Source organism: Patagioenas fasciata, chromosome 2, assembly GCF_037038585.1.
Source record: "Patagioenas fasciata isolate bPatFas1 chromosome 2, bPatFas1.hap1, whole genome shotgun sequence".
Lineage (NCBI taxonomy): Eukaryota > Metazoa > Chordata > Aves > Columbiformes > Columbidae > Patagioenas > Patagioenas fasciata.
In genome coordinates this window covers 132,158,707-132,181,523 of record NC_092521.1, presented here as the reverse complement: position 1 = coordinate 132,181,523, position 22,817 = coordinate 132,158,707, and the positions used below count along the sequence as shown (strand labels likewise).

The window sequence follows — 22,817 nt, the reverse complement described above, 5'->3', positions numbered from 1 at the left end:
TGCAGAGAAGGGCAACAAAGCTGGTGAAGGGTCTGGAGCACAAGTCTGATGAGGAGCGGCTGAGGGAACTGGGGCTGTTTAGCCTGGAGAAAAAGAGGCTGAAGGGAGACCTTATCGCTGTCTACAACCACCTGAAAGGAGGTTGTAGTGTGGAGGGTGTTGGTCTCTTCTCACAAATAACAAGTGATAGAACAAGAGGAAATGGCCCCAAGTTGTGCCAGGGGAGGTTTAGACTGGATATTAGGAAAAATTTATTCATGGAAAGGGTTATCAGGCATTGGAACTGGCTGTCCAGGGAAGTGGTGGAGTCACCATCCCTGGAGGGGTTTAAAAGATGCATAGATGAGGTTCTTGGGGACATGGTTTAGTGCCATAGTTAGGTTAATGGTTGGACTCAGTGATCCTGAGGGTCTCTTTCAACCAACATGATTCTAAATTCTATGATTAACTAATTTTTATTTAACTATTATCTGCACCCCTCTCTGACAGCAGCTATACGTCAAGTGTTACACAGGTTTCTGAGACAGCACCTTTGTTCATACCTTTCTTCCTGGCCTGCCAATCTCCCCCTGCCAGAGAAAGGAATATGTTAGTCTCATAGGCACCATATGAACCAGAGCGGCTCATTAGTCAATGCATTTATATTAAAACAAACAAACAAATAAATATTGGGAATATCTTTGTGTTAAAGAATTTGCTTCCAGAGGTAAAATGAGAATAATCACTTTAATAGAGCTCCTTGGTCTTTTCTGTGTTCTCAGCCCTAAATCTACAGTCATCTTCTTGTATAGCAAAGCATATAATTATGTGCCCAGCTTCAGGAATAAGGCTTTTAAAACATCATCATGGAGCAAATGCTTTGCAGATCTGAAGCCATAACTTAACATGTAGGCCAGTTTTAATGTCTGAGCTGATACATACAAATAACACTGCGTGGGAGAGCTCTGCCTCTCATGTCCTCCCAGAGGGACAGGGTGTTCAAAGGCTTTTGGATCGGTAAGATCGCTGACTTGTGCACCTGAGCTGAATTGTTAATGCATACTCTAGACAGATGTGACTATCATGACAAACCATAAAAAATATTTCAAGACTGAAAATAAACACTGAAAGACGGAGATTTATATTATAACTTGAATCCAATAAACAGCTTTACATGCAAATTAAAGCAGATTCCCACATCCATAAGGCCCACCATTGACTAAACAGGCAACAAAAAAAGTGAATATCACCCCATACTCCTTTCTTTGCCCCTCAAGAACATACCAAACCCCATAACAACAGACACTTACTTTCTCCCCTTTTGGTCCCATTATACCAGGAATTCCTTGTGGACCCTAGGGAGAAAAATGGATGCTATTATTAAACTGCATTAGTAAGGAGCCACTGGTGGTTGTTTTCCCTCAACCCTTGGCCCTGTCAATGTCTCGTGGAAAAAGTGTGAACCCATAATGTTGGAGTGTTGAATATGGTGTTTGAATGTGACCTCTAAATGTGACAGCCAGGTCTGTGCCACAGGCTGCAGAGTTGGACTGATGTGCAAAGTGCAGGGGCATCTTCTAGATGAAGAAAACTAGCAAGAAAAATGGTCTGGGGCAAAGTAAAGACGAGAAGTTGTTTGAGTTCTGAAAAATTAGTGCCAATGAGGACATGGAGACACTGTGTCAGCTGGCAAAGGAGGTCAGCCAAAGTGGTGGCAAGGGAAGGGGCATAAAACCTGTGGGATGGGCCCTGCAGTGTAGTATGGACATGGAGGACTGCCACCACTTCTGAATCCTGAAGGTATATCCCTCTCTACAGTGAGGCTGATTCTCCTTTCAGGAGACTTCTTAATCCAGGGAGACCTTGAACCCCATCTCAGAGAAAGAATAAGAAACACATTTTTGTTTCTAGAATGTTTCAGTTCACAGACCACCCTTTATTTTTGAATGACTAAGGCAAAAAAAAATCCCATAAGCCTGCATCAGAGGAGCATTAGATTCACCACATCAATCACCCACTCCAGGTTTGGATCCTGGCTGTCTTATACTGTCCAAAACATGATGAAAATTGTACAAGAATAGGACTAAAGTGTACCCTCAAATGCAAATTACTCCAACTATTTTCATCAGTTGAGTTATTTTATGTTTTCAATAGTGTAAATTGGAATGTACTCTAATAGAGTCAGAGCCAAATTTCATCTAATTTCCTTCGTTTTACCTTAGGTTACCCATGGGAGGAATTATAGTCTGAGTTATGTCATTACAAATCTAATTTTCCTTCTTATTAAAAAGTATTAAAATTCAGCTCTGAGTCAACAATATGAGCTTCTGCAACTCCTTTAAAAGCCATGCAAGCTACAGCAGAGAAGAATTCAGAAGTACTTCTTAAATTTTTTTCTTTTTTTTGTAATGGTAGCATTTCTTTTCAGGTGGACACTGTCATAAAAGTATTGCCCAGAGGACTGCTGGCTCTAACATTGTCCCATTACAAGATATAGTCCTGTAATTTATAATTAAAAATTCCAAAGCCATGTTATATGCACCCTACTGTCTGTCATCGTGATAATATCTGCCAGCCTACTCTACTATTTAAAAATGTTCTTGGAGGGATTGTAGATCATTTGGTTGCAAGATTAATATTATTTATAGCAATGGATATTGTAGAACAATTGATTTAATATTTTACTGTTCTTCCAATTTAAGTCAGAGAGAGTTTTAAGAGGATTAAAAAAAAATAGTCTAGCAAAGACTGAAATAACAACAAACGCAGACAAACACAACATGTACTGCAACTCTGGATTGTGGCCAGCCACACCGCAGGGCTGTTTCATAACACAGAGAAGACCTTTCTCAGTACAGGACAGGACAAACGCTTCCCATCGCTTTTCTCCACCCCTCATCATTCACTTGCTAAAGGAATCTGCCTCATCCTGCATCTCAGCAAAGACAAAATGACAGAACAATAAAGTCAAGGTTCATAAGACAGGACTTTGGGGCTTTCACACTGCAGCTTCTAGACTGTTTCAAAATACCTTTTGAAGTATTGACTTCTAAATAACTAAAGCCAAACTCTTTGCCACATAGCTGTACCTTTACTGTGATGTACTGTCCATACTTTTAAAATAATGTTTGGATGCTTTTGTTAACTTCTCAGGCTGCCAAAGCCTCAGTCACAGCAAAGATCCCATGCCATGTCTCCTCTTAGCTCTATTGTAATAAAACCAGCACCCAGGGGCGTGGAGAAAGATCACTGTCCCAAAGCACCATGCATGGCACATACAGAAGGACTGTCTATGCCCCAGGAGAAACTGGAAGTACCTCTCCATGAAAAAAATTCATTTTTCTTTCAAGAAAACAAACTGGAATGAAAGACGGAAGGGTGATCTTCTCCACATGACAGAGATGTTTGCAAAAACCTTGCCCCTAGAGTCGGACTGTTTCTTCAGAAGAGTTCTGACCTCCCTCAGAAGATTTCTGAATGTACAAATCGTAGAAAACGAAAGGACAGCTCAAAGGGATTGACTCATGGCTACCCAGCAAGCCCGAGGCAGATGTTGCCGGTCAAGCTAGGAGATCCCACGTCTCCTGAATCCCATTCCATTGCCCTTCTAAAGCTCCTCCTTGTCTCTGATCTGTACTGTCTTTGCCTTCTCAGGGATGTAGTCCACTAACATTCAAGTTCTTTGTGCCTCTTGTGCATCCACTCTACAGGATCTTTCCCTCACATAAAGAACAACACAATCTAAAGAAAATAAAAAACTAATAAAGAGCCTCTGAAGGAACTGGTGGTACCTATGGGATTTTTACTGGATGCTACCCACTGTAAAATTCCATGAAAATGGAAGGTGTACTTGAAACCTACTGGAGTATGCAAGGCAGGGATGAGAACACAGGGTAAAGAGCCTACATGATTTATGCAGTCATATCAAAATGAAATTAAGCCAGAGCTTGGTATGCTTATTAAGCGATAAAAAGCATTTGCAGAAGATGTTTTACAGCTTTGTAAAGACCTTGGAGCAAGTGAGAGAACTATGTGATTTAATCACAAATGCATCACTCACCTGGGGGCCAGGAGGCCCTTTGGGGCAAAATGATTCAGGCAGAGAGGAAGGCTGTATTATCTGGAGCTCCCGACACAGCTCTTCCATATCACGGGTAAGCAGCTTCTACGTGACATAAAACATATGAGTGAACATGCAGCCATACGCAGCCTGTGGGAGAAACACATAAATAAACAGCCACCAAACGCTACAGCCTCTGGAGAGTTTATTTGCTCCCTTAGAGGGAGCCGAGGGCTTGTCACAAGGTTATCTTCATGGATGCTTGAACATTAACACGTCAGCATAGTGTCCTAACCCATGCTTCCTTGTCCTCTTCTCCCGGCAGCACGTCGCAGACAGGCTGTCACACACCCCACCAAGCCAGCATGGGACCCTGGCCTATTCTTAGGCCTGACCCTGCTCTCCCCATCCCACTTTGCAAGTAGCAGCTCCTCTCCAAAAATAGTTTCTTTGCTCTAATAATAGAGACTCTGTTTGGTGGGGGTATAGGCAGTGTGAACTTCGCTCCAGAAGATATTAAGCCGTAGGCATTCATCTACCACAGAGCAGAGCTGATGCCTTTAAAGATCAATGAATGTCTAATCTTTTGACTTCAAAATTAGGCTTGCATGAGTGAACTGCCTTATTTATGTTCTGTGACAAGAGTGATCTCCCCTGGAAATGCAGATGAACACTGTGCCAGAAACACTGGGTTAACACAACTGATCTTCAGCTTCCATGTGAAAAGCCATTTTCCAGAAAAGCTCCAACTAGAGACTCCAAAGCACAAACTGCTTGTAGTGAATTAATGTGGCTCACATCCTCCTGGTAACTACTTAGTTTTATTTCATGCTTTTATGGGGCGATCCTGTGGAGGGTGATTTTATGACCAGATTACTCTCTGGGCTGCTTGGGGAATCCCAAGGATCCTGGTCCCAACCTCACCCTCACTGAAGGAGTACACCACATTCCTAAGGAGGTCTTGTCTCTGGGTATTCTTTCTGTGGAAATCAAAGTACAGGGAGGGGAGTGGATGAAGAATGGGGAGGCAACTAGATTTTGGGTTGGGGGAATAGCACAATCCTGATCACTCGGAAGAAAATGGAGGATTTTACACTGTATTTTTTTCTTGGGTTAGTTCTTGTCAGACACCTTACTAATCATTATTTACGTAACACTAGCAATAATTGCAGTATTTCTAGATGGTGAATGAATAGTAAAAGAAAGAAAGAGAAATTACTGAGTAAGTAGAAAAGTTCTTAATGTTGGGATGGAAAATATACTGGAGTTAACAGACCCTGGCAATAAGTGTAATTGGACAAACTGCAATATCATATACCCATTGTATCCTATATGTTGCATATGTTAACATATGCATCCGAATACATATCATACACAGCAGGTCTGCGCATAGGTGGGTGATTGAAAACTCCATACCAGCAACTCAACCAAGCCTTTCCCCAAAATGAAATGGTGGGAATTGATTCCATAGGATGATTTCGGGACCTTCATCTCACCTACTGGGTAAGGTAAGTGTGATGCAAAAGAGGCCACATACATAATGTACACCTGGAAATCATTGTGCAGGATGAAAAATTGCCTTTCTGTCCTTACTGGGTTTATTGCATTGACATTTCATTTTGTTGAGGATTGCCTTAATCTAAAAAAGTTCCCAAAACAGAGTAAGGATAATATTTTAAGCTAATTGAATTAACTGCCTGAACAAACACAGTCTTGTTTCATTCCTTGATCTATTTGAGATTTACTTCAAGCCCCTGTCTGGGATGTTGAAAGATTGTCCTAAGAGAGCCATGTCAACACAGACAGATGGGTTAGTTGAGTGACACCTTGAAGCAGCACTTCAGAGGATTCCTCAGTGTTTTTTATACATAAAAAGTCATGTATAAAGAAAAGAAAGGCTCCCGGGCCACACTTACAGTGCTCCAGCTGTGCCTGAAGGACGGTGGTGGAAACATGGGTGGTGGAGGAGGGCCGAGGAGGCAGCACGCTCTGCGGTTGAGCTGTTTCTTCTGTTCCAAACAAGGGAGATCTGTTTAATACAAACAGTCATCCATTGTCTTGAACACCACAAACATTTCTTACAGAGTAAGAGGCATTTTCGTTCCACTGTATTTTCCTACATCCTATGTGCATTGATTCTAATGTTGTAATCCAAGCAGGGATTTAAGAAACCAGGTGATCCCTAAATTCTGTAAGATCCTTCTTCTGCTGAAGGCTACACAGAGTTTTAAGCTCTTGATATGGCTATGACACAGGCTGTGTTTGGAAAATTTCGGATATAAAACATTAGAAAATAGATTGAAATATTTCTCTCCACCATCAAGCACTCTCTGCTGTTGCCCACCAACCTTCCCTGTGGACCAAATTGCTTTAGGCATTTCTGTGACAACAGAGTGGGAACTTGCTCCACAGCACATCTGCTTATATTTCCCCTGGTTGCCTTATTTCTGATTAGTACATCATCATGCAACCCAGATTTAGTTGAGAGCTTTGCCACTGGGTAAGGCAGGACCTCAGTTGTGTCTGGGAACGTATTTACCCTTTTCTAGGTGGAAAACTTATATCAACAAAATAAGTGTCTGTGACCAAAGATTCACAGATAAAGGATGTGAAGGTGACGCATTTATACTGTCATTTTTCCTGCATCTATTTACTCCTTGGGTAATACCTCTCTAATCAGGGTGAGGACCTTCTGCAAAGGTTTGACCAAGGACAGCAAGTATTTATTTGTGTTTGTTAGTTGATTCCTCTCACCAGTGACATCTGGAATGGGTGTCTGTGAATTGAAGGGTGGCAGGGTGCCAAATACAGTAGGAAGAAAAGCCCATGGTGAAGTATCCGATATTAATATAAAATCTCCAAATTAAGTTTCTAGGCAGACAAACCTGACAAAATTGCTAGATTTGTGTGCAAATTAATCACAGGCTGGGTATGAGTCACATCTCAAGGTAAGGCAGATTTTCAAAGGGATACAGATAATTCTAGTTTTCCAAATGTCTCAGAAAATTTATTAAATCAGTTCTACCATCCCATGTTAATGGGGACATCATTGCCTTCAGTCCTATTACACAAAAAACAGCTGCCCAGAGGAGAGCGATTCAGCAGCATTTGGGGGTTGTTTATGTTGTCCAGATTTTTTTCTCTATCAAGACACTATTTGCAACGATACCTTCGAGAGACGAGCCAATTAAAACCTGACAGGATCCATAATGGAGACTCCATCTCAGCTTTTCCTCACAAGTTTGAAACTCAACCAAAACCTTCAATTTAAGAGAAAGGCAGAAGACTTCTAATAAAAATTAGAGATCAATTGTTCCATTTAAATACATATTGAAAATACCAGTGCTCTTTAAAAAGTAGCAAAGGTTTGAGTTCACCTGCCTCCAGTTTGCACAAGCCATAAAATTCAAAGATTTGTAGAGTTAAGTTCTACATCAGCTTGTCCTGAATTTGGTCACTCCTATGTAGCTGTAACTAAGATCTTCAATTTTAACCACACACATTTCTTTGGTTAGTTTCATTTCAGGGTTGTATTTGAACATATTGCAGTGGGACTAAATTGCATACTTTGAAGCAATGGACAGCTTTTAATTTAACAGATTATAAAATGTCATTTTTTTTTCAGCCACATTTATCACTGTTTCTTAGCATTACCTTATTCCATGATCTAGCTAAATTTCAACAGGATTGTTATCATTCAGCAGAATAAGAATATCAAAGCTGTCCCAATGCAGCTTAGTTGCTAAGAGATTGCTACCAGGCACTTCAGTTGTACTGCTACTTCCAAATGAAAAAAAATATAATCCGTTAAAATGTTCTTTAAATATTTTGAAAAGATAACATTAAATATAGATGTACATCTATAGTTTTAACAGGATACTTATCCTGTCCCCATGAGTAAAGTCAAGTCCTGGGTTACAAAATATTGGGATTTTCCTTTTTTGACAGTGAAGTCTGAAATTCCATGGAACAGCTGTGATTGTGAAAAACATTATAGCTACCCAAGTTGATAGCAAAATAGCCATTGATTTCAGTCTTTATAGTCTTATTCTAATACTATGGTACCACAGGTTAGGTTGAAATTCAATTTAGGTTTGCTGGTATAAACAGTGACAGTATATACCGATCTCAATGCGAAAACAAGGAAAAAAGTATCTAATTATTATTACTATTCTATAGAATAGATATCAATTGTATAATGATGTAGGTAGGTAATATTCCAGGGGTTCCATCATTAATCATGGCTGTGTTCTGGAAGGTGTACTTGTAAAGCAAATATTTAAGAAAAGGCTGATCCTGGACCCAAGGACCCCTCACACTCAGGTACAGCAGGTAGATACGATGGAAGATGGAACAAAAAAATAAGTGACTCACAGAGTGATTACAGGTACAATTGCTATAATTTGATCTTCCAATAAAATCCATTTCATCAATATGGATTTTGGAACTTTGGATCCAAGATACACAACTATTACTGTATTGGCTTCTTTTGTATATCACAAAAAGGTTACCTTGCCAGGCTTACAGGCTTTCTGCAAATGCAATGGATATTTTGGGGCTTCAGGTTACCTTTGTTTGCTAAACACAGCTTCAGAATACTCCAGTCCCCATTAGTGGAAAAAATCTCAGCCCAAGATTAGGACTGTCATAGTTTTCTGTAAAATCTGAAGACCCTGCCTACACAGAGCGCGCATTTACATATCTCGTATAGAAACTGCTCTTTCAACAGCTTCAAAACTGAAGAATGTATTCAATGAGAGAAGGAAGACAAAACCAAAAATCTGCTTATAGGACTTATCTAAGTGGCAACCATTTTCAGTGAACATAAAAATTTTAACAGTCGGCTTTAAAATAGAAAGACTTTATCATTTTCAAACTTGAATTATTTTTACGGTCCAGTCTATATAGTAATCTAATTCAAGACAGTGACTGTATAAATCCATGGGTACACTGGCAGCGATTGCTTTGGAAAACAACATATTTTAGATTAGTTGCTGCTTAACTGCTTGCTTCTGACTGTAGCTAGAAGTTGGCAACCCTGATCCAAGATGGTCAGATACAGGGGCAGAGAGAGGTCTTCACCCAGGCTGTGTCCCTAAGGATGGAGATCATGGGTCTCTTAGCTCTCCTAGAGCTGCTCCTAGAGGTGACCTTCAACCCTACAAACTCCTCCTCAGCATCAATGGAAGTGATATTCTGACTTTGGCTTAGATTTACAGGATTTCATTTAAAAAAAAAAAAAAAAATTGTAAGTAAATCACGAAAGTGACTTTTATCCTAAAATTACAAATCTGTAGGCCAACTGTTAGGAGAAAAAGACAAGAAGGGAAAAAGATACTTTATGTGTGTTTCCCTTCCTATTTGTGACCACATTCATCCAGCAAGCCCTGATGGGAAGCTGAGCTGCCATCCAAAGGCTTGTCACCCCAACAGCAGCACTGGTGGCCTACCCAGCTTGTCATGGACAGGACTCTGCTAGACAGACACCTCTGATGGCTGACACTCCATCACAGGTGCTTCTCCCACTTGGATGGCACGCAGAATTAATAATAAATGAGCTGGGCAGGCTAGTTAGTTACTGGATGTGGGCTTGTCCAGCTGAAACTGATACTTGGATCTGCTTTGTTGTTGTTCATTCAGGCTCCTCTTGCTGTCCTTGCAAGAAGAGCAACATGCCACCTGCAGTCACCACCCAGTACTATTCTGGACATCTATTGCAAGGTGACTAAGGTGCTTTTTTCTTTTAAGTCAGGAAAGTTTAAGAGTTTGTCAAAGGTGTCATTTGAGAGTCATACAGGTCAAAATCCTTTATTTACAGAGCAGATACAAGTATCACTATCTCCTCTATAGCCTCAAATACATGTGTCAGCACTGATGATAAACAATTTTTTCCTGTTTTACAAAGATTTGTGACTCAAAAATGTGCCATAAGCAGAGTGGGGAATATAGCCCAGGTCTGAAGCTGGGTTGGACGGTTAGGTTGGCGAATGGTCGGCATTTCTTAGTACCCTTTTGAACTTAAACCTTATAGTTGGTGGTCTAAATATATATTTTCCTATAAACCAGCAAATATAAATATGCCAAATAAATATATCAAGCGCTACAGCTTAGGTAATGGCGTCTGTGCAGAGGAGGTGGTGACCCATGAAGCTCCTGTGGGAGTTATGGTAAGACACAGGACTGCAGCTCTTCCCCCTTTCTGGTTTTCTCCTGGTTGAAATGGGTCTTCAGAGTCTTTAAGGAAAGGAGGAAATCTGATCAGAAATTAACTCCCCATCCTACTGAAAGAAAATGAAAAACTCCAGCTGAAAACTTGCAATTTTATTTTCAGCCAACAAAACAAACAAACAAACCAAAAAATAATTTGAAAATACACTGTTTCTAATCCCCCAAAGTAGCTACAGGCTGTGGCAGCAGCAATGTGTGCTTGACCAGCCGGCACACACTCAAAGCTGTCATAATAAATAAATAAATAAAGGTATTTAAAATCAGTCGACATTCAAAAAGCTTGACAATAGCACGAACCCTGGCACGCTGCCTGGGTGGTGGATCTCGATGTTCACCGGGCCAGAGAAGCAAGGACGCCCTGTCCTTTGTCCCCATCTAATATTCAGCCCATGTTCCCCAGCATCTCCTGGTACCTCCCACCTGCTCACAGACAGTGAGGCCCCAGGTGGTGAGTGGTAGGTGACAGCATCTTTGCAGATCAGCCTTAGAAAACGCTACAGAAATGGCAAGATGCAGGAAAGCAAAGGGGCATGCAAGACTTCTGTGCAAAGGAAAGGCTTTTTGCTCCCTCTGCGCAAATACTTCAGACATTTAATCTGTGTGTGGGCGCATGTATGAGGGCAAGACATTTGCCAAAAAGTCATATACTGTTCTCTCTGACTGCAGAAGGAAAATTCTGAGATCAGTACAGTGAGAGGATCATTTACTTGGGTTGGTTTTGCACTCTGGTTTCACAAGAACATGAACAATAACATCTGAAGTGTGGAATACTTCAGTGGGTTATACTACGGGTTTATAAAATAAACCCATGGCTTATAAATCCCAATAGCCACAACAGGGCTATTTTGTGCAATTTTCCGTCTATTTGCAGAGGTCCAGAACTCTGGATACTTCTTAATGATGTTTACAACTCTATGTGCCCCCCTCCATTGGATGAGAGACTGAGGCACAGAGAAGTTAAGCAAATTCCCCAAAGCCATGGAAGATTCAATTACAACACCAGAAACACAGTTCCAGTCCGGTAAATCACAGTATCTTAGCTCAGACATTTTATGAACTGGATTACAAAATGGAACTGCTCATCACACCAGTACAACACTAGAAATACTCTGACTATTAAAGCCTAAGAACCTACTACAACCTATAGAAGAGCCTGGAATCCTGAAGATTAATGCAAGATGGCTGCTGTGTCAACCCTGAAAGACTTCTGCATATGATTTACTGCCACACAGACCTCTCTCTCTTTATCTGTGAGATCAGTAGCAACAAAGCAGAGAGACATGAGTGCTGTCCTTCTACAACTGCAAGATCATAATCTGCTAGTGCCGGCACGGATCAAAAGTGTACTTGACTTTGATGTTGCTCCACCGCATGCTCACAGAGTCCCAGACAACTCCTATGAGACTGTGAGTGTTGCCGTATGCCTAGAAAGGCTCCAGAGAAATGCCTTCAAATTCCGCTTTGAAACTTTGCTACTGTGGACTAAGTCTTCATGACTCCCTCATTGCAACAGATTCACAGCCCAGCTGACTTCATTCTCCTACCTTTCACAAAAAATCACTCTGTATTGATTTGGTATTGTAAAAAGCCGTTACCTTTGTAGTTTCAAGAAGCTAAAAAAAAAAATCCATTGACACTTTTCCCTGGGTAGAAGAAAACTGAAATTGGAGCACTGCCTTCCTTAGACAAAGCATCTCCCTTTATTTGTATCCATTCCCCGGGCACATGCATTTATACATACACACTTTCTTGTTCCTAGGAAAAATGGTTAACAGCTTCTTTCCTCTTTCACCCACTGTCTCAGCCCTTTGTTGCATTCTTCCTATTGATTTTCTCATCCAAAATGCCCTTCTACCATTACAGTCATGTGACTACAGGAAGCACACCCCGCACCCCAAATTTCCTTTCCATTGAAGTGGTGATTCCTTGGAGAGGGAAAAGGAAGAAAGAAAACATATAGGTTGGGCTCTTAATTCCTGTGGGGTTTTGGTTGGTTGGTTTTGCTTTGGTTATGGTTTGGGTTTTTTTCTCTCTCTCCTATTTCTGGACTTCCTCAAAGAATACCCACTATAATTGCTGGGCTTTCCCAGTTATCTTCTACCTAACAATAGGGAAATAGGTCTTCTGGCTGAGTCCTATGCTGAGTTACAGCTGAATGTGCCCCCTGATTTTGCAATCACAGTATCCTAGCACCAAGAGTTAAAGACTGCAGGGATACACAGCCTATCCTGACAAAAATCTTTCTTCTGTATAAACACAAATTATATTTTTCAGTATTTTTAACCAGAAGTAGCCATTTCTCTTGCTTCAATAATGCTACTGGTGCTCCTGATCCAATACAGCTCATCCATGAGAAGCCTTTGTGTCCCATATGAACAAGCTTTAAAAAACAAGAAGGCTAAAATGCAAAATCACAGGCTGTTTCCTCCCTGTGCAGGGATTTGATAATATCGAGAAACCAACAAATAAACTGTCTGTAATAGGAGCAGAGGCCTACAGACACTGCCTACAAGTACGCAGGGAATAAGTTGGTTTTACAGCACTTTGGATTGTTTGTCAGTGGAGTTCCCTTACTTTCACTAGAAATACCTGAATTTTAGGCAGCTTGCATTGCTGTGCTGGAATTTAAGCCTCCATCTCCCACTCTGGTCACAATAAAAATACAGTGTTCACCAGCATGTCCAACACCTATGGACAACAGATAGTGCTATGCACAGTCACAGCAACCATACAGCATGGATGAGCTTTCTCAAACCAGTTGGGATCTCCATACCTGTTGCAGCATTGCTTTCAGCTGAGGTTCTCTTTGGGACTGGTTACTGCCTGTCAGAAAGATTCACAGGTTATAGAAAAACCTTCAGATTGGTTGCTGCTTCCTTCTCTGGAAAGCCAAGGAACCACTGCTTCGGCTCCTGTACTGGCTTGTGTCCCTGATGGCAGGAGCACTTGTTCACCACAAAACAACTCCCTGAAAAATACTGGCTTTGCTTGGGTCATATTTCCAAAGAAGCTTCTACAGCCTGAAGTTGGACACCTGCCTTACAAGTAACACAAATGTTGTCCCAGAAAAAAAAACCTGAACTGGCCACCAGTGTAGTCCCAGCTTCCTGCACTTCAGGAGTCCGGGTATCAAGCCTGGCTTCTGTATTTCAGGATGCCTCTGCCCCCATCAGCTCACCACATGAAGCCAAATGAGTTGACCTTTATATTAAAAAGGGGGAACATGAGGGGACCACATGGTCCTTTGACATCCATTTTCTTGAGCGAATGGATGTTCATTATATTCACCTTAAGCAGCATTTAATTGCACACTTTTCCTTCATTTGCATTATAGTCACTGAACCATTTCTGATGAGCTGAGTGTCTTGTCATCCAGTAATGCCACAAGCAGGTCAGAAGCCTCTTTTCCCCCCTGCATGCAAGACCCAGAGCTGTACTAAAGGAGCCTTGTTACAATTCCTTCTACCTCACTAGGGCTCTGTCCTCTTCTGACTTTTATTTACTGCTGCAAAGCAAATGCCACTTCCACTTGAACTGCCTCTGGTGTCCTTTCCTTGTACCTCATCTGCAGGATCAAGTGGGCTTCTACTCATTGATCTACTGCTAATTTCACAGGACCTCCTGGGGGTCCTTTGCTACTGGAGCTTGCATTGGTCATCCCCTTGACCTTCTCAACACAAAGCTGGGTGCAAGCATAAGGTTGCAGACAGACTGTGCATCAGCATGGCTGCTCTGCTCAGCACAGGTGTTGCACCATATGCCACCAGAGAAGGGTCTATGAATCCCAAGGTAATTTGATTCCTGAGTATTATCTGCATTGACCTGAGCAGGAAACCCCATTTGGGATATCTACCACAGGAGAAACTAAAGATAAAGTAAAATCAGGTGCTTCTTCGATCTAACTGTTTATTTTAAAGACCCATTTACTTAAAGAAATAGTAACCACACCATATCACGACGTCATTTTGCTTCCAGTGCAAGAGTTTTGGGTCAGAAGAAGCATCAAGATACTGGTCTTCTCCAGTTGTTGCTGGTAATTTGAATACTTTCCTATCTCTCTGCAAAACCTCAGAAACCAGGCCTGGATGAGTAGAATGGGGGAGAGGGAGGACTGAAGGGGAGAGGAAGAGAGTCTTTCTACCACCTGAATTTGGAAGGTGGCTTCCAAAACAAACCTTCAGGCTGATTCTTACAAGGTGCAAACTGGTTCATGTAACCTTACTAAAAATGAGTATAAAAATTCATGCCTAGTTTTCATCACATGAGTTCAACCTCCTCAAGTACACAGTGCAGGGACCTCAGTAGAGCAGAGCTGCAAAAAATAGTTACAAAGGACATCTGAAACACAATGGCGTCAGGATGGGATATGACAGGTTACCCTGAAAAGAAACCTGCTGCCTCCAGGAGGACTGAGCCACCCACCCTGGGGTTCTTCACTGCCATGTGGAACCACAGCTACATGCTTGAGCTCCTGTAATATTATTCCTGAAGCATTTCCTCCAGAAATGATGCTTCAGCACCAGGAAATTCAACACTTTGGAGCTGACACATCATTCAAAATACTTCCAGAAACAAGGATGTGCATTGCTTGAGGTGGATGGGACTGTAAGGTGAAGTTTGCAGCAAAACAAACAAAGATCCAGATTATTCTTCTTTCCCCAATTAGTCTACAAACACTTTCTCCCTGTACCAGGTGTTTATTTCTGCATTCAAGTTACTGCTTTGTGACCTGTAAACCTTTTAGTTTTTTGACCTGTTGCTATGTAAAGAGGTGTGAGAACAGAAGAAAAAGTACTTTTAGCCCAGAAGTTTTCAGACATACTTGGAAAATATCCAAATGCATTTTCCCAGCTGTAGGAAAGACAAATTGTCACTTAAGAACATCCTCACTGTTAAATGTGATTAGTTTTAGAATTTGCAAGTACAGTGCTGAAATCCATTCTTTAAATGTGAAATTACATCCTGGTGCCAGATACAAATAAGTGACTCAGCTGACAACCACAGAACATTTGAGAAACCATTAAAATAGCCTAGAATTTAAATTGAATTAATTCACCTTCTATACCCACTGTGTTATTTCTGTGAGAAAACAAGAGAACTTCTTGCTTTTTCCTTAGGAAATGTCTCTCAAAATGCAGATGCAATCAAAGCACTAAAGAAATTTTTTGTTGTGTCATTTTTCATCCCAATTAGCAAGTAATAACGGCACAAAGGTATGTAACAGGTCTCCTAAGTATGTCTCTTAATCCAGTCCTACGGTTGTGGGATTACAACTGAATCATCTGCCAGATGTTATTTTTTCCATGTATCATTAAGTAATCATCTACAATATATTTGTGACAAAAGCCTTCCTAAGAGCTTGCTGGGTACAAAGATGATTTTCAGTGGCTTGGCCAGAGGAACATGGAGTAGGGCCTTACCACAGAGTGGTCCGTGGGGTGGCCATTTGCCCAGATTGACCCATTGGAAACCAGATTTCTGGATCAGGTTCACACCTTCTCTGAGCCTAAACCCAGAAGCTGTTGGCCTGTGGGGATGGAGGATGAAGGGGCTGCGGTCAGCTGTAATCTCTGCCCAGCGAGTCCTGGGGTCTCTTGCAAGGAAGCCCGTAGGCCTGCACTATGGAAAAATATTATACTGTGAAGAACAGAGTCCGTCATTTTCCTTCATATTTGCCTCTTCCACCACATTTTCAGCAGAGATGATAAGTCTTTCCTATTCTAAAGGGAAAAGTTATTCATTGAACTCTTATTTTTTAGGAGGACAGTTTAAACGGGTTCTCTAGACACACAAGTGTGTGCCACAGGAGAAAGGTCAGGCCATGCAGGTGATGGAAACTCGACACTCTTTTTTGTCTGGGTGGCATCTACAAGTGTCAAATAAATGTAAAGCTCTTCAAAACAATTTTTGAGGTCTAATAACTCCCATGTCTTTGCACAGCACTTTGGAATATATCAGAATCTTGAAGATTTTTGTGCCTTAGCATTAAATAATATCAACACCATGGAAAAAGTGCACCAGACTGAACAGAAATGTAAATGTTTTTTAGCATCCTATAATGTTCAGGAGAAAAAAAAAAATCATTAGGAGATTCCAAAGAATGGATTAAATTGTTTTTCAAAAGATGTACTTATTTGAACATTAGGCTTTTCTAGATGTTATCTCAAAAGCTATCTGAAATGACTAGAGAACTGTAAAGGCTGCGTTATTAAATGCTATAGGGCTTTTCCCCAAAAGGTATCTGAATTACTCTTGGAGCCCTCAGAATCTTATTATTTGACTAAGAGTATTTTTAAATGAATGGACTGTTCAAAGCATTGGGAATGAAATACAGCGTACTAGCTCTGCACACTTTAAAAGATTTTAAAAAAACCCTTAGAAGAAATCATACATACTGTTATTTAGTACAGAAATTTGTCACCTCATACAAGCTACCCTCCTGATCACCCTTCTCTCTTAAATTCCTTGAATGTACAACATCTGGCTCTGTGGTCACATCAGAGACATTAGAGAGGGAAAGGCCACGTCTTTAGAGTCATGTCTAAGGTTGATTTTATGTACAGCCTTAAAATGTGCACCCTTTTGGTCACTGTCTTCATGTGGAAGACACAGGGATGACCTGTAGGTACAGCTGACCTGGACCTACAAATTTCAGTTGAACCATCTCAAATTTTACACTGAAGGAACACAGGATTTTAGTTAGAAGCATCTCTATTGACAGAAACAGAATAACAGAGAGAAAGTGAGAGAGAGTTAATTTGCCATAAACTGGTAAAAGTTCCTCAGATATGAGATGGAGTCAGAGCTCTTGTCAACTTTCCCCTCTGCACAGAACATGGCTATAGGAAAATCTTGCTGATGAAATTGTTAAGCCTGTTAAGTGGGATTTCCAGTGCCTGGCTCAGCTGGCAACTAATTCATTTTGCCTTTGCCTAGCAGGGATTTTCCATGCAGCGGGCTCTTGTTTGCTATGTAAGACATCCGAGTATTTGTTAGTGTCATAGCCAGAGCCAGATGATGTTTATTCTGCTAACATCCAGTTGGACTCCAGCAGCGCTCATTGAGGTCAGGGCTTTATTTATAGAAGCAGATATACATTGAGATTCATTTTCCTTCCCTTGCTGTAATCTACCTAAGCTCATCCAAAATAGAAAGAAACATGCAGACATGCAAGTAATATACTAATTGGGCCAGATCCATGAATTAGCACAGCACCATAGAAGCCAATGGAATAAAAGCATTTTTGAGCAGCTGAGGATCTTGTCTATTATTTCTCCAAGGGAAGGGAGGGCTTTAAACCCAGAAATTATAAAGCAGGAAGAAAAACAACCTAGGAACAAAATGTTCTGGCAAGTGACAGAACAGGTCTGCAATGTGAAATCCTTCCACTGAGATCTGCAATTTGAAGTTGGTTGTTTGTTTGGGGATTTTTTTTATATTTTTTTTTCTCCTGCGTTCCCAATCACCAGAAAGTGCAAGAATCAGAGTGCAGAGAGCTCCGAGCAAGGAAAAGTAACAAGACTTAAAGCATTTTACCTGCTGAAACTGAGAAGACATTGCCAACGTTTGCAGTCTGAGAGAAAGCAAAGCAGAAGAAGAGCTGCAGGTAAGATCCCCAGACCCGCGGGCTGAGGACCAACATGCTGCCTGCGCCCAGGCAGGTTCCAGCTCGGAGGCGCAGTGCTGCTTTGGGGATATCTCTCTCTCTCCCTCCCCTCGCTCCCTCTCTGCCTCTTCCCTCGCTGTGGGATGCGTGTGTGTGTCTGTTTGTGTCTGTCTGTGTACGTCTCTCTCTCTCTCCCCCCGCTGCGGCCCCCCCGTGCCTTTAGGAAGCAAGAATGCCAACCATTTCCCATTAAATCTTCTCCTTACACTAGACACGGTTATATTTAACTCCTGCACTGGATCAGTTGCCCCTATTGTGGACATTAGCTGCTAAAACTGGGGCATGGGGGATTCTGGTTTTGCTAGCAGAAGCAAAAAGGCACTTTGGATAATAATAATGATGAGTAGGAAAGGGAGAAATTATGAACTAGGCTATAAACAGGATCCTTCAGTGCAGGCAACCAGACACTGGCGTCGAGATGGATAAAAACCCTGATCGATCATCTTCTACAGGTCACTAATTGCCTTAATGAGAAAGATGAGCAGTGGCTTAACATCTGTTTATCACTGGCAGTTACAAGCGTTACATTCATTCACAGCGTGCATCTCAGGCTGAGGGATGCCACAAAAGCTTTGCAAACTGCAGAACAGGTTCTTATTTAGGATTTAAACGAAAATGACAGTGGTAGTGCCAGGCATCGGAGGACTGCAAAGAGTTTACTGACAAGGTGCAACAGGTGGAAGAAACAATACATGTCCCGTGATGGGGTGAGTGAAATGCTCTCAGCTCTGGGGTGGTGACAGTCACACACAGCACTGTGGGAGGAAAACAAACTCCTGACTCTCTGAAAAGCAGCGTGTGCCCATGTCACCTGTAAAAAAGCTTGGTGTTCCTGTGCCTTATTCTAACTGGCCCAGCTTTGCAAATAAACGTCTGTCCTCAAAAATAACTAGCACGGGGATCCTCCTTTCTGCCTGGGATCTGACAGTGGTTTCCATTAAAAGCATGGTTAGCATGAAAACCATCACTTCTTCCTCTCTTGCAGACAGAAATGATTTTCTTTGCCCGCTGTTAATTGTTACTCCCAAGACAAACATGGAAATCTTTTGGATTAATTACAGATATATATATTTTTTTTTTTTTTCATTTGAGTAAAGTATTCATTGACACAGTTTGATGACAAGTCCCTCTGGTGTTAGCTCCTACTGAGTGATGGATTTCCACAATTCTAGTTCAACAGCCTTGGCTGTTCCTTTCGAGACATTGCAAACATATTAACAAAATCTTTTTAAGTGTAATAGTTTGATGGGAACAATCATATCTGCCTTATATATTTCTGTCCTTAAAGGACATGCTTAGTATAACCATGATGCTTTCTAAAATCCCTTTCCAGTATTGCAACACTTGGGATAACTGAAGTAATTTTTTAAATTCAGTCTATCTTATTTCACTGTCTGTTACTTTTTAGTATTTGGCTATTTTCAGTGAAGATAGTAATTTGTCCTCTTTCTTCTTTGACCAAGATGACTACAGATTAAGTAAGTGCCATTAGTTCTCTTGGCAAACTGCCCTTCAGAGGGAAAGGCATAGTTCCTGCAACGTTTATCATGACAAGCCCTAAGTATATAAGACAAATGTTCAGTTGCCTGATTAAAAGGTAAACAGGGCACAATCCCCACACTAGAAACCTGGAAAAAACTAGATGCTGGAAAAAAATGTTCAAAAGTTAAAATGTCAAGATTTTACCAAAATATTCACCTCTGGAAATGTTTGATCTACCCAATAGTTCATCAAAGCAACAATCAAGTAATTTCAAATCCTCGTGAAATCCTCTTGTAGTCTTTTAGCAATAGAAAATTTGGTAGAAATTTATAGTACAAAATACATTCTATTTGCTAAGGAAATTAATTATTCCAATAACACTACAAAGAACAAGCATCATGCAGTAAGACTCATATCTTTTCCCTCCTCACTTACCAGTTTCAGTTCTTCCATCTTTGACCTAGAACAGAGATGCATGTTTGGGTAAAAATGCAAGAACATCTTGCTTGAAGAATACTGCAAGGTGTTGTATCACAAACCACATGCATCCTTCTGAGCTGCTTGAAAGAAGACAGGAACAAAGAATACACCTTTCCCTCACAAGTGTGAGTGCTATATTGGAGGTGGCCAGAAGTGATAGAGAAAACCAGGGTTGCTTCTGAGTTAAAAAAAAAATGGTAGTTAGTTTTGCAGTAAATTCTTAAATATTGTTCATTCATTTTTTTCAGTGAAGAACCCTGATTAAAAATGGTTGTTTTGTCAACATTCTCCTTTCTTTTGACTTAGCGTCTCCATCACTCTCAAGTCTGAGCCTGTTTGACCCAAACTGGCTCTCAGTAACTGCGAGACAAAAGCTCTGGAGGCAAACACACTCCTGTGGAAAATACACTGTCTTCCACAGAGGACACAAAAGGAGATGTTTGGACTTACATTTGAAGAGACCTCTTCATCATGATGTAGTGGTAGTTCATCAACTTGTTTGTTTTTAGTGACATCACCATTAGGTCAACACAAGGCAGCAGGCCAGGAAACGTCAAGATGCAAGCACTCTTTTCTGTTTCCTTTAATTTTAAGGCCTTGGCCAGCTAAACCTGATGGCAAGGATGCTTATGGTTTCAGTGGGAGAAGAATAAAGTCCATTTGAAATAAGACAATAGCTGTGGGCTTTTTGCTTTTGACTTGTACAAGAGTGACACTCCGTGCTAAGTGGTGTTGCACGCTAGATGACAAGGATGTACAGCTGGTTACATGGCATGTTTCTGACCTCTGTGGCATCGGCACATGCGATGGAGACAAACCCAAGGCAGGGAAGTGTCACGTAGCAGAATGAGTCTTACACAGTGCGAGAAACTTGACAGACGTGTGCGTTCCAGGCCTCTGAGCTATCAATCATCTGTCAGCTTGCTCAGTCAAGCAGCTCATTCCTCCAGCGATTCCCATGTGCACACAAAGCCAACCAAAAGCTTCTGCTCCCTTCAGAGAGCTTTGTGCCAGGTGGTTAAGGCCAATGCTCTGAGATTAAATGTAAATCCTTGTCCAAGCCAAACAGCAAATTAATAACAAAATAATTTTTTCGTCCTTCTGTAGTCACTGCAGCTGCTGCTGCTGGTGTACTGAAAACCCACATTAATATGACTTCATGGTGCAACCACTCAAGAAGATCCCATAAAAATCTGGGAATAAAAATATTTTTAAATAATTTTTTTTTCTACGTAATTATGGATTTGCTAGAAACAAAGGAAGTGTTTCTTCCTACATAATTCATATTCATGTCTTACTTAGAATTGCTACTATGATACCAGGAATAGCATCCATCAAATGGAAACACAATGGCTGCAGATGACATCATCTTAAGAAAAAAACGCAGCAAAGGATTTTCACTCTGCAGCTTCCGAGTCTTATAAAATAGCCCAATGCCCTCTGCTATACCTCAAGGGTTTTGAGGATTTGACTTTAAAAAATTGTCCCACAGTGAGAACCCCAAAACCCTCAATGTCACCTACAGTTTGTTGCTCAAAGATAAAGATCACCACAGTTTTACCACAGGGAATCAACTGCAGTTTTAAAAATCCTTTTCAACCGAGAACTGAACTCTTAGAAGTGGGTGGAAGAATCTGCTGATCATCCTACATGTAAACAGCATTTATGAACCTATCTTTTCTATGCATGAATTAATGACTATTTGTTAAAAAGAAGGCTTCTTCCAAGTTCTATCTGCTTTTGGTTGGCAGGTCCTTCATCGACAAGCCAAGGAAAAGTTAATGTAGTTAGAACATCATCAATCTTAAGGTCCTATGTGAACACAGTTCTAGTTAAAAGTACAACGATAATTGAAACTTTCTAGTTCAAAAGTCTGGAAGCTCTTCTGCTGAGTAGGGCAAAGGTAAAACAGCAACCCAGTGTTAATACAATAATTCAATAACAGATTATGTCTGCAAAGTAATGCAGAAGAATTTTGTTCATTCAATTAGTGTACAAGATGGAAAAGATCCTTTATAATTATGTTTTCCTTGTTAGAGAGTTTTTTAGCAACAATTGCTTTCATAATAAAAACACCTGTTCAAGTTTGCACATCTGAATCAGTTACACCTAATACTTAGGTTTAACACTTGGAAAACATAGCTAGTGTTACTTTGGAAGATGGTATTATCTACACGTACAAAGGCAGTTGCTGAAGTTAAAAAGATAGTAAGTACATTAAAAAACCAAACAGCTTCACCATTTCCTTGCTGGCATACTTACATCTAATTCAGAAGCCCATATAGGAATAGGGCCACTAAGTGTGAGAGAAACTAAATTCAGCCACATGAGAAAGTTCTAAGTTCATCGACAGCTCCATTTGTGGCAATGACCCAGTGGGTATCGGGTCACAGGGCAGGTGGCCAGCTCAAGGCAAGCCAGTGCCACCAAGTCTTCATCAGATTAGCCACTGGGTGACCAGGGTGAAGGCAGGACACTGATGTCCTGGTAAGGCCTAGCAGCTTCCAAAAACAACGTTTTCTGCAAATTAGCCACTTAATGGATGTTACATATTCCACAACAAGTAGTGGCCTTCTGACCTCCTCTTTTCTCTCTACTCTGTATTTGCAGAAATGCAAAACTGGCTAGGGACTCTAATCTGTTTTTACACCTTTCAGAGGTTATTTGTTTCCAGAACAGCCCAGCTCTCACCTCATTTTTAGAAAGCTGAGCTCCAAACTCTAAGTTTGCACCTTTAGTCTTATATCAAAGGCCCGCTCCTTTACTTTTTTCCTCCTCTGAGTAATCCTCACACATACATTTATTTTTCTATTGATGATAATGGAACAAACTACAGCATGAAAGAGTTATGACCATGATTAAAGATACGGGATAATACCAAGTGACTTCCATCAAAGCTATCAGAAGGACCCCACAATGGCC

General features: G+C 41.0%; 1 protein-coding gene across 2 annotated transcripts in view; it reads right to left on the bottom strand.

Annotated features, from left to right (window-relative positions):
* Window positions 1-18,017, bottom strand: part of COLQ (collagen like tail subunit of asymmetric acetylcholinesterase) — a 41,153-nt gene extending 23,136 nt beyond the window's left edge. For both annotated transcript variants that reach the window (XM_065830337.2, XM_071804994.1), the window contains exons 1-5: window positions 17,804-18,017; window positions 5,956-6,068; window positions 4,040-4,144; window positions 1,290-1,334; window positions 543-569 (exon numbers count right to left, since the gene is read on the bottom strand). In XM_065830337.2, the coding sequence (XP_065686409.1) occupies window positions 543-569; window positions 1,290-1,334; window positions 4,040-4,144; window positions 5,956-6,068; window positions 17,804-17,909 (396 nt within the window). In that variant the 5' untranslated portion in view covers window positions 17,910-18,017. The remainder of the gene's footprint in view (window positions 1-542; window positions 570-1,289; window positions 1,335-4,039; window positions 4,145-5,955; window positions 6,069-17,803) is intronic.
* Window positions 18,018-22,817: the final 4,800 nt, after the last annotated feature.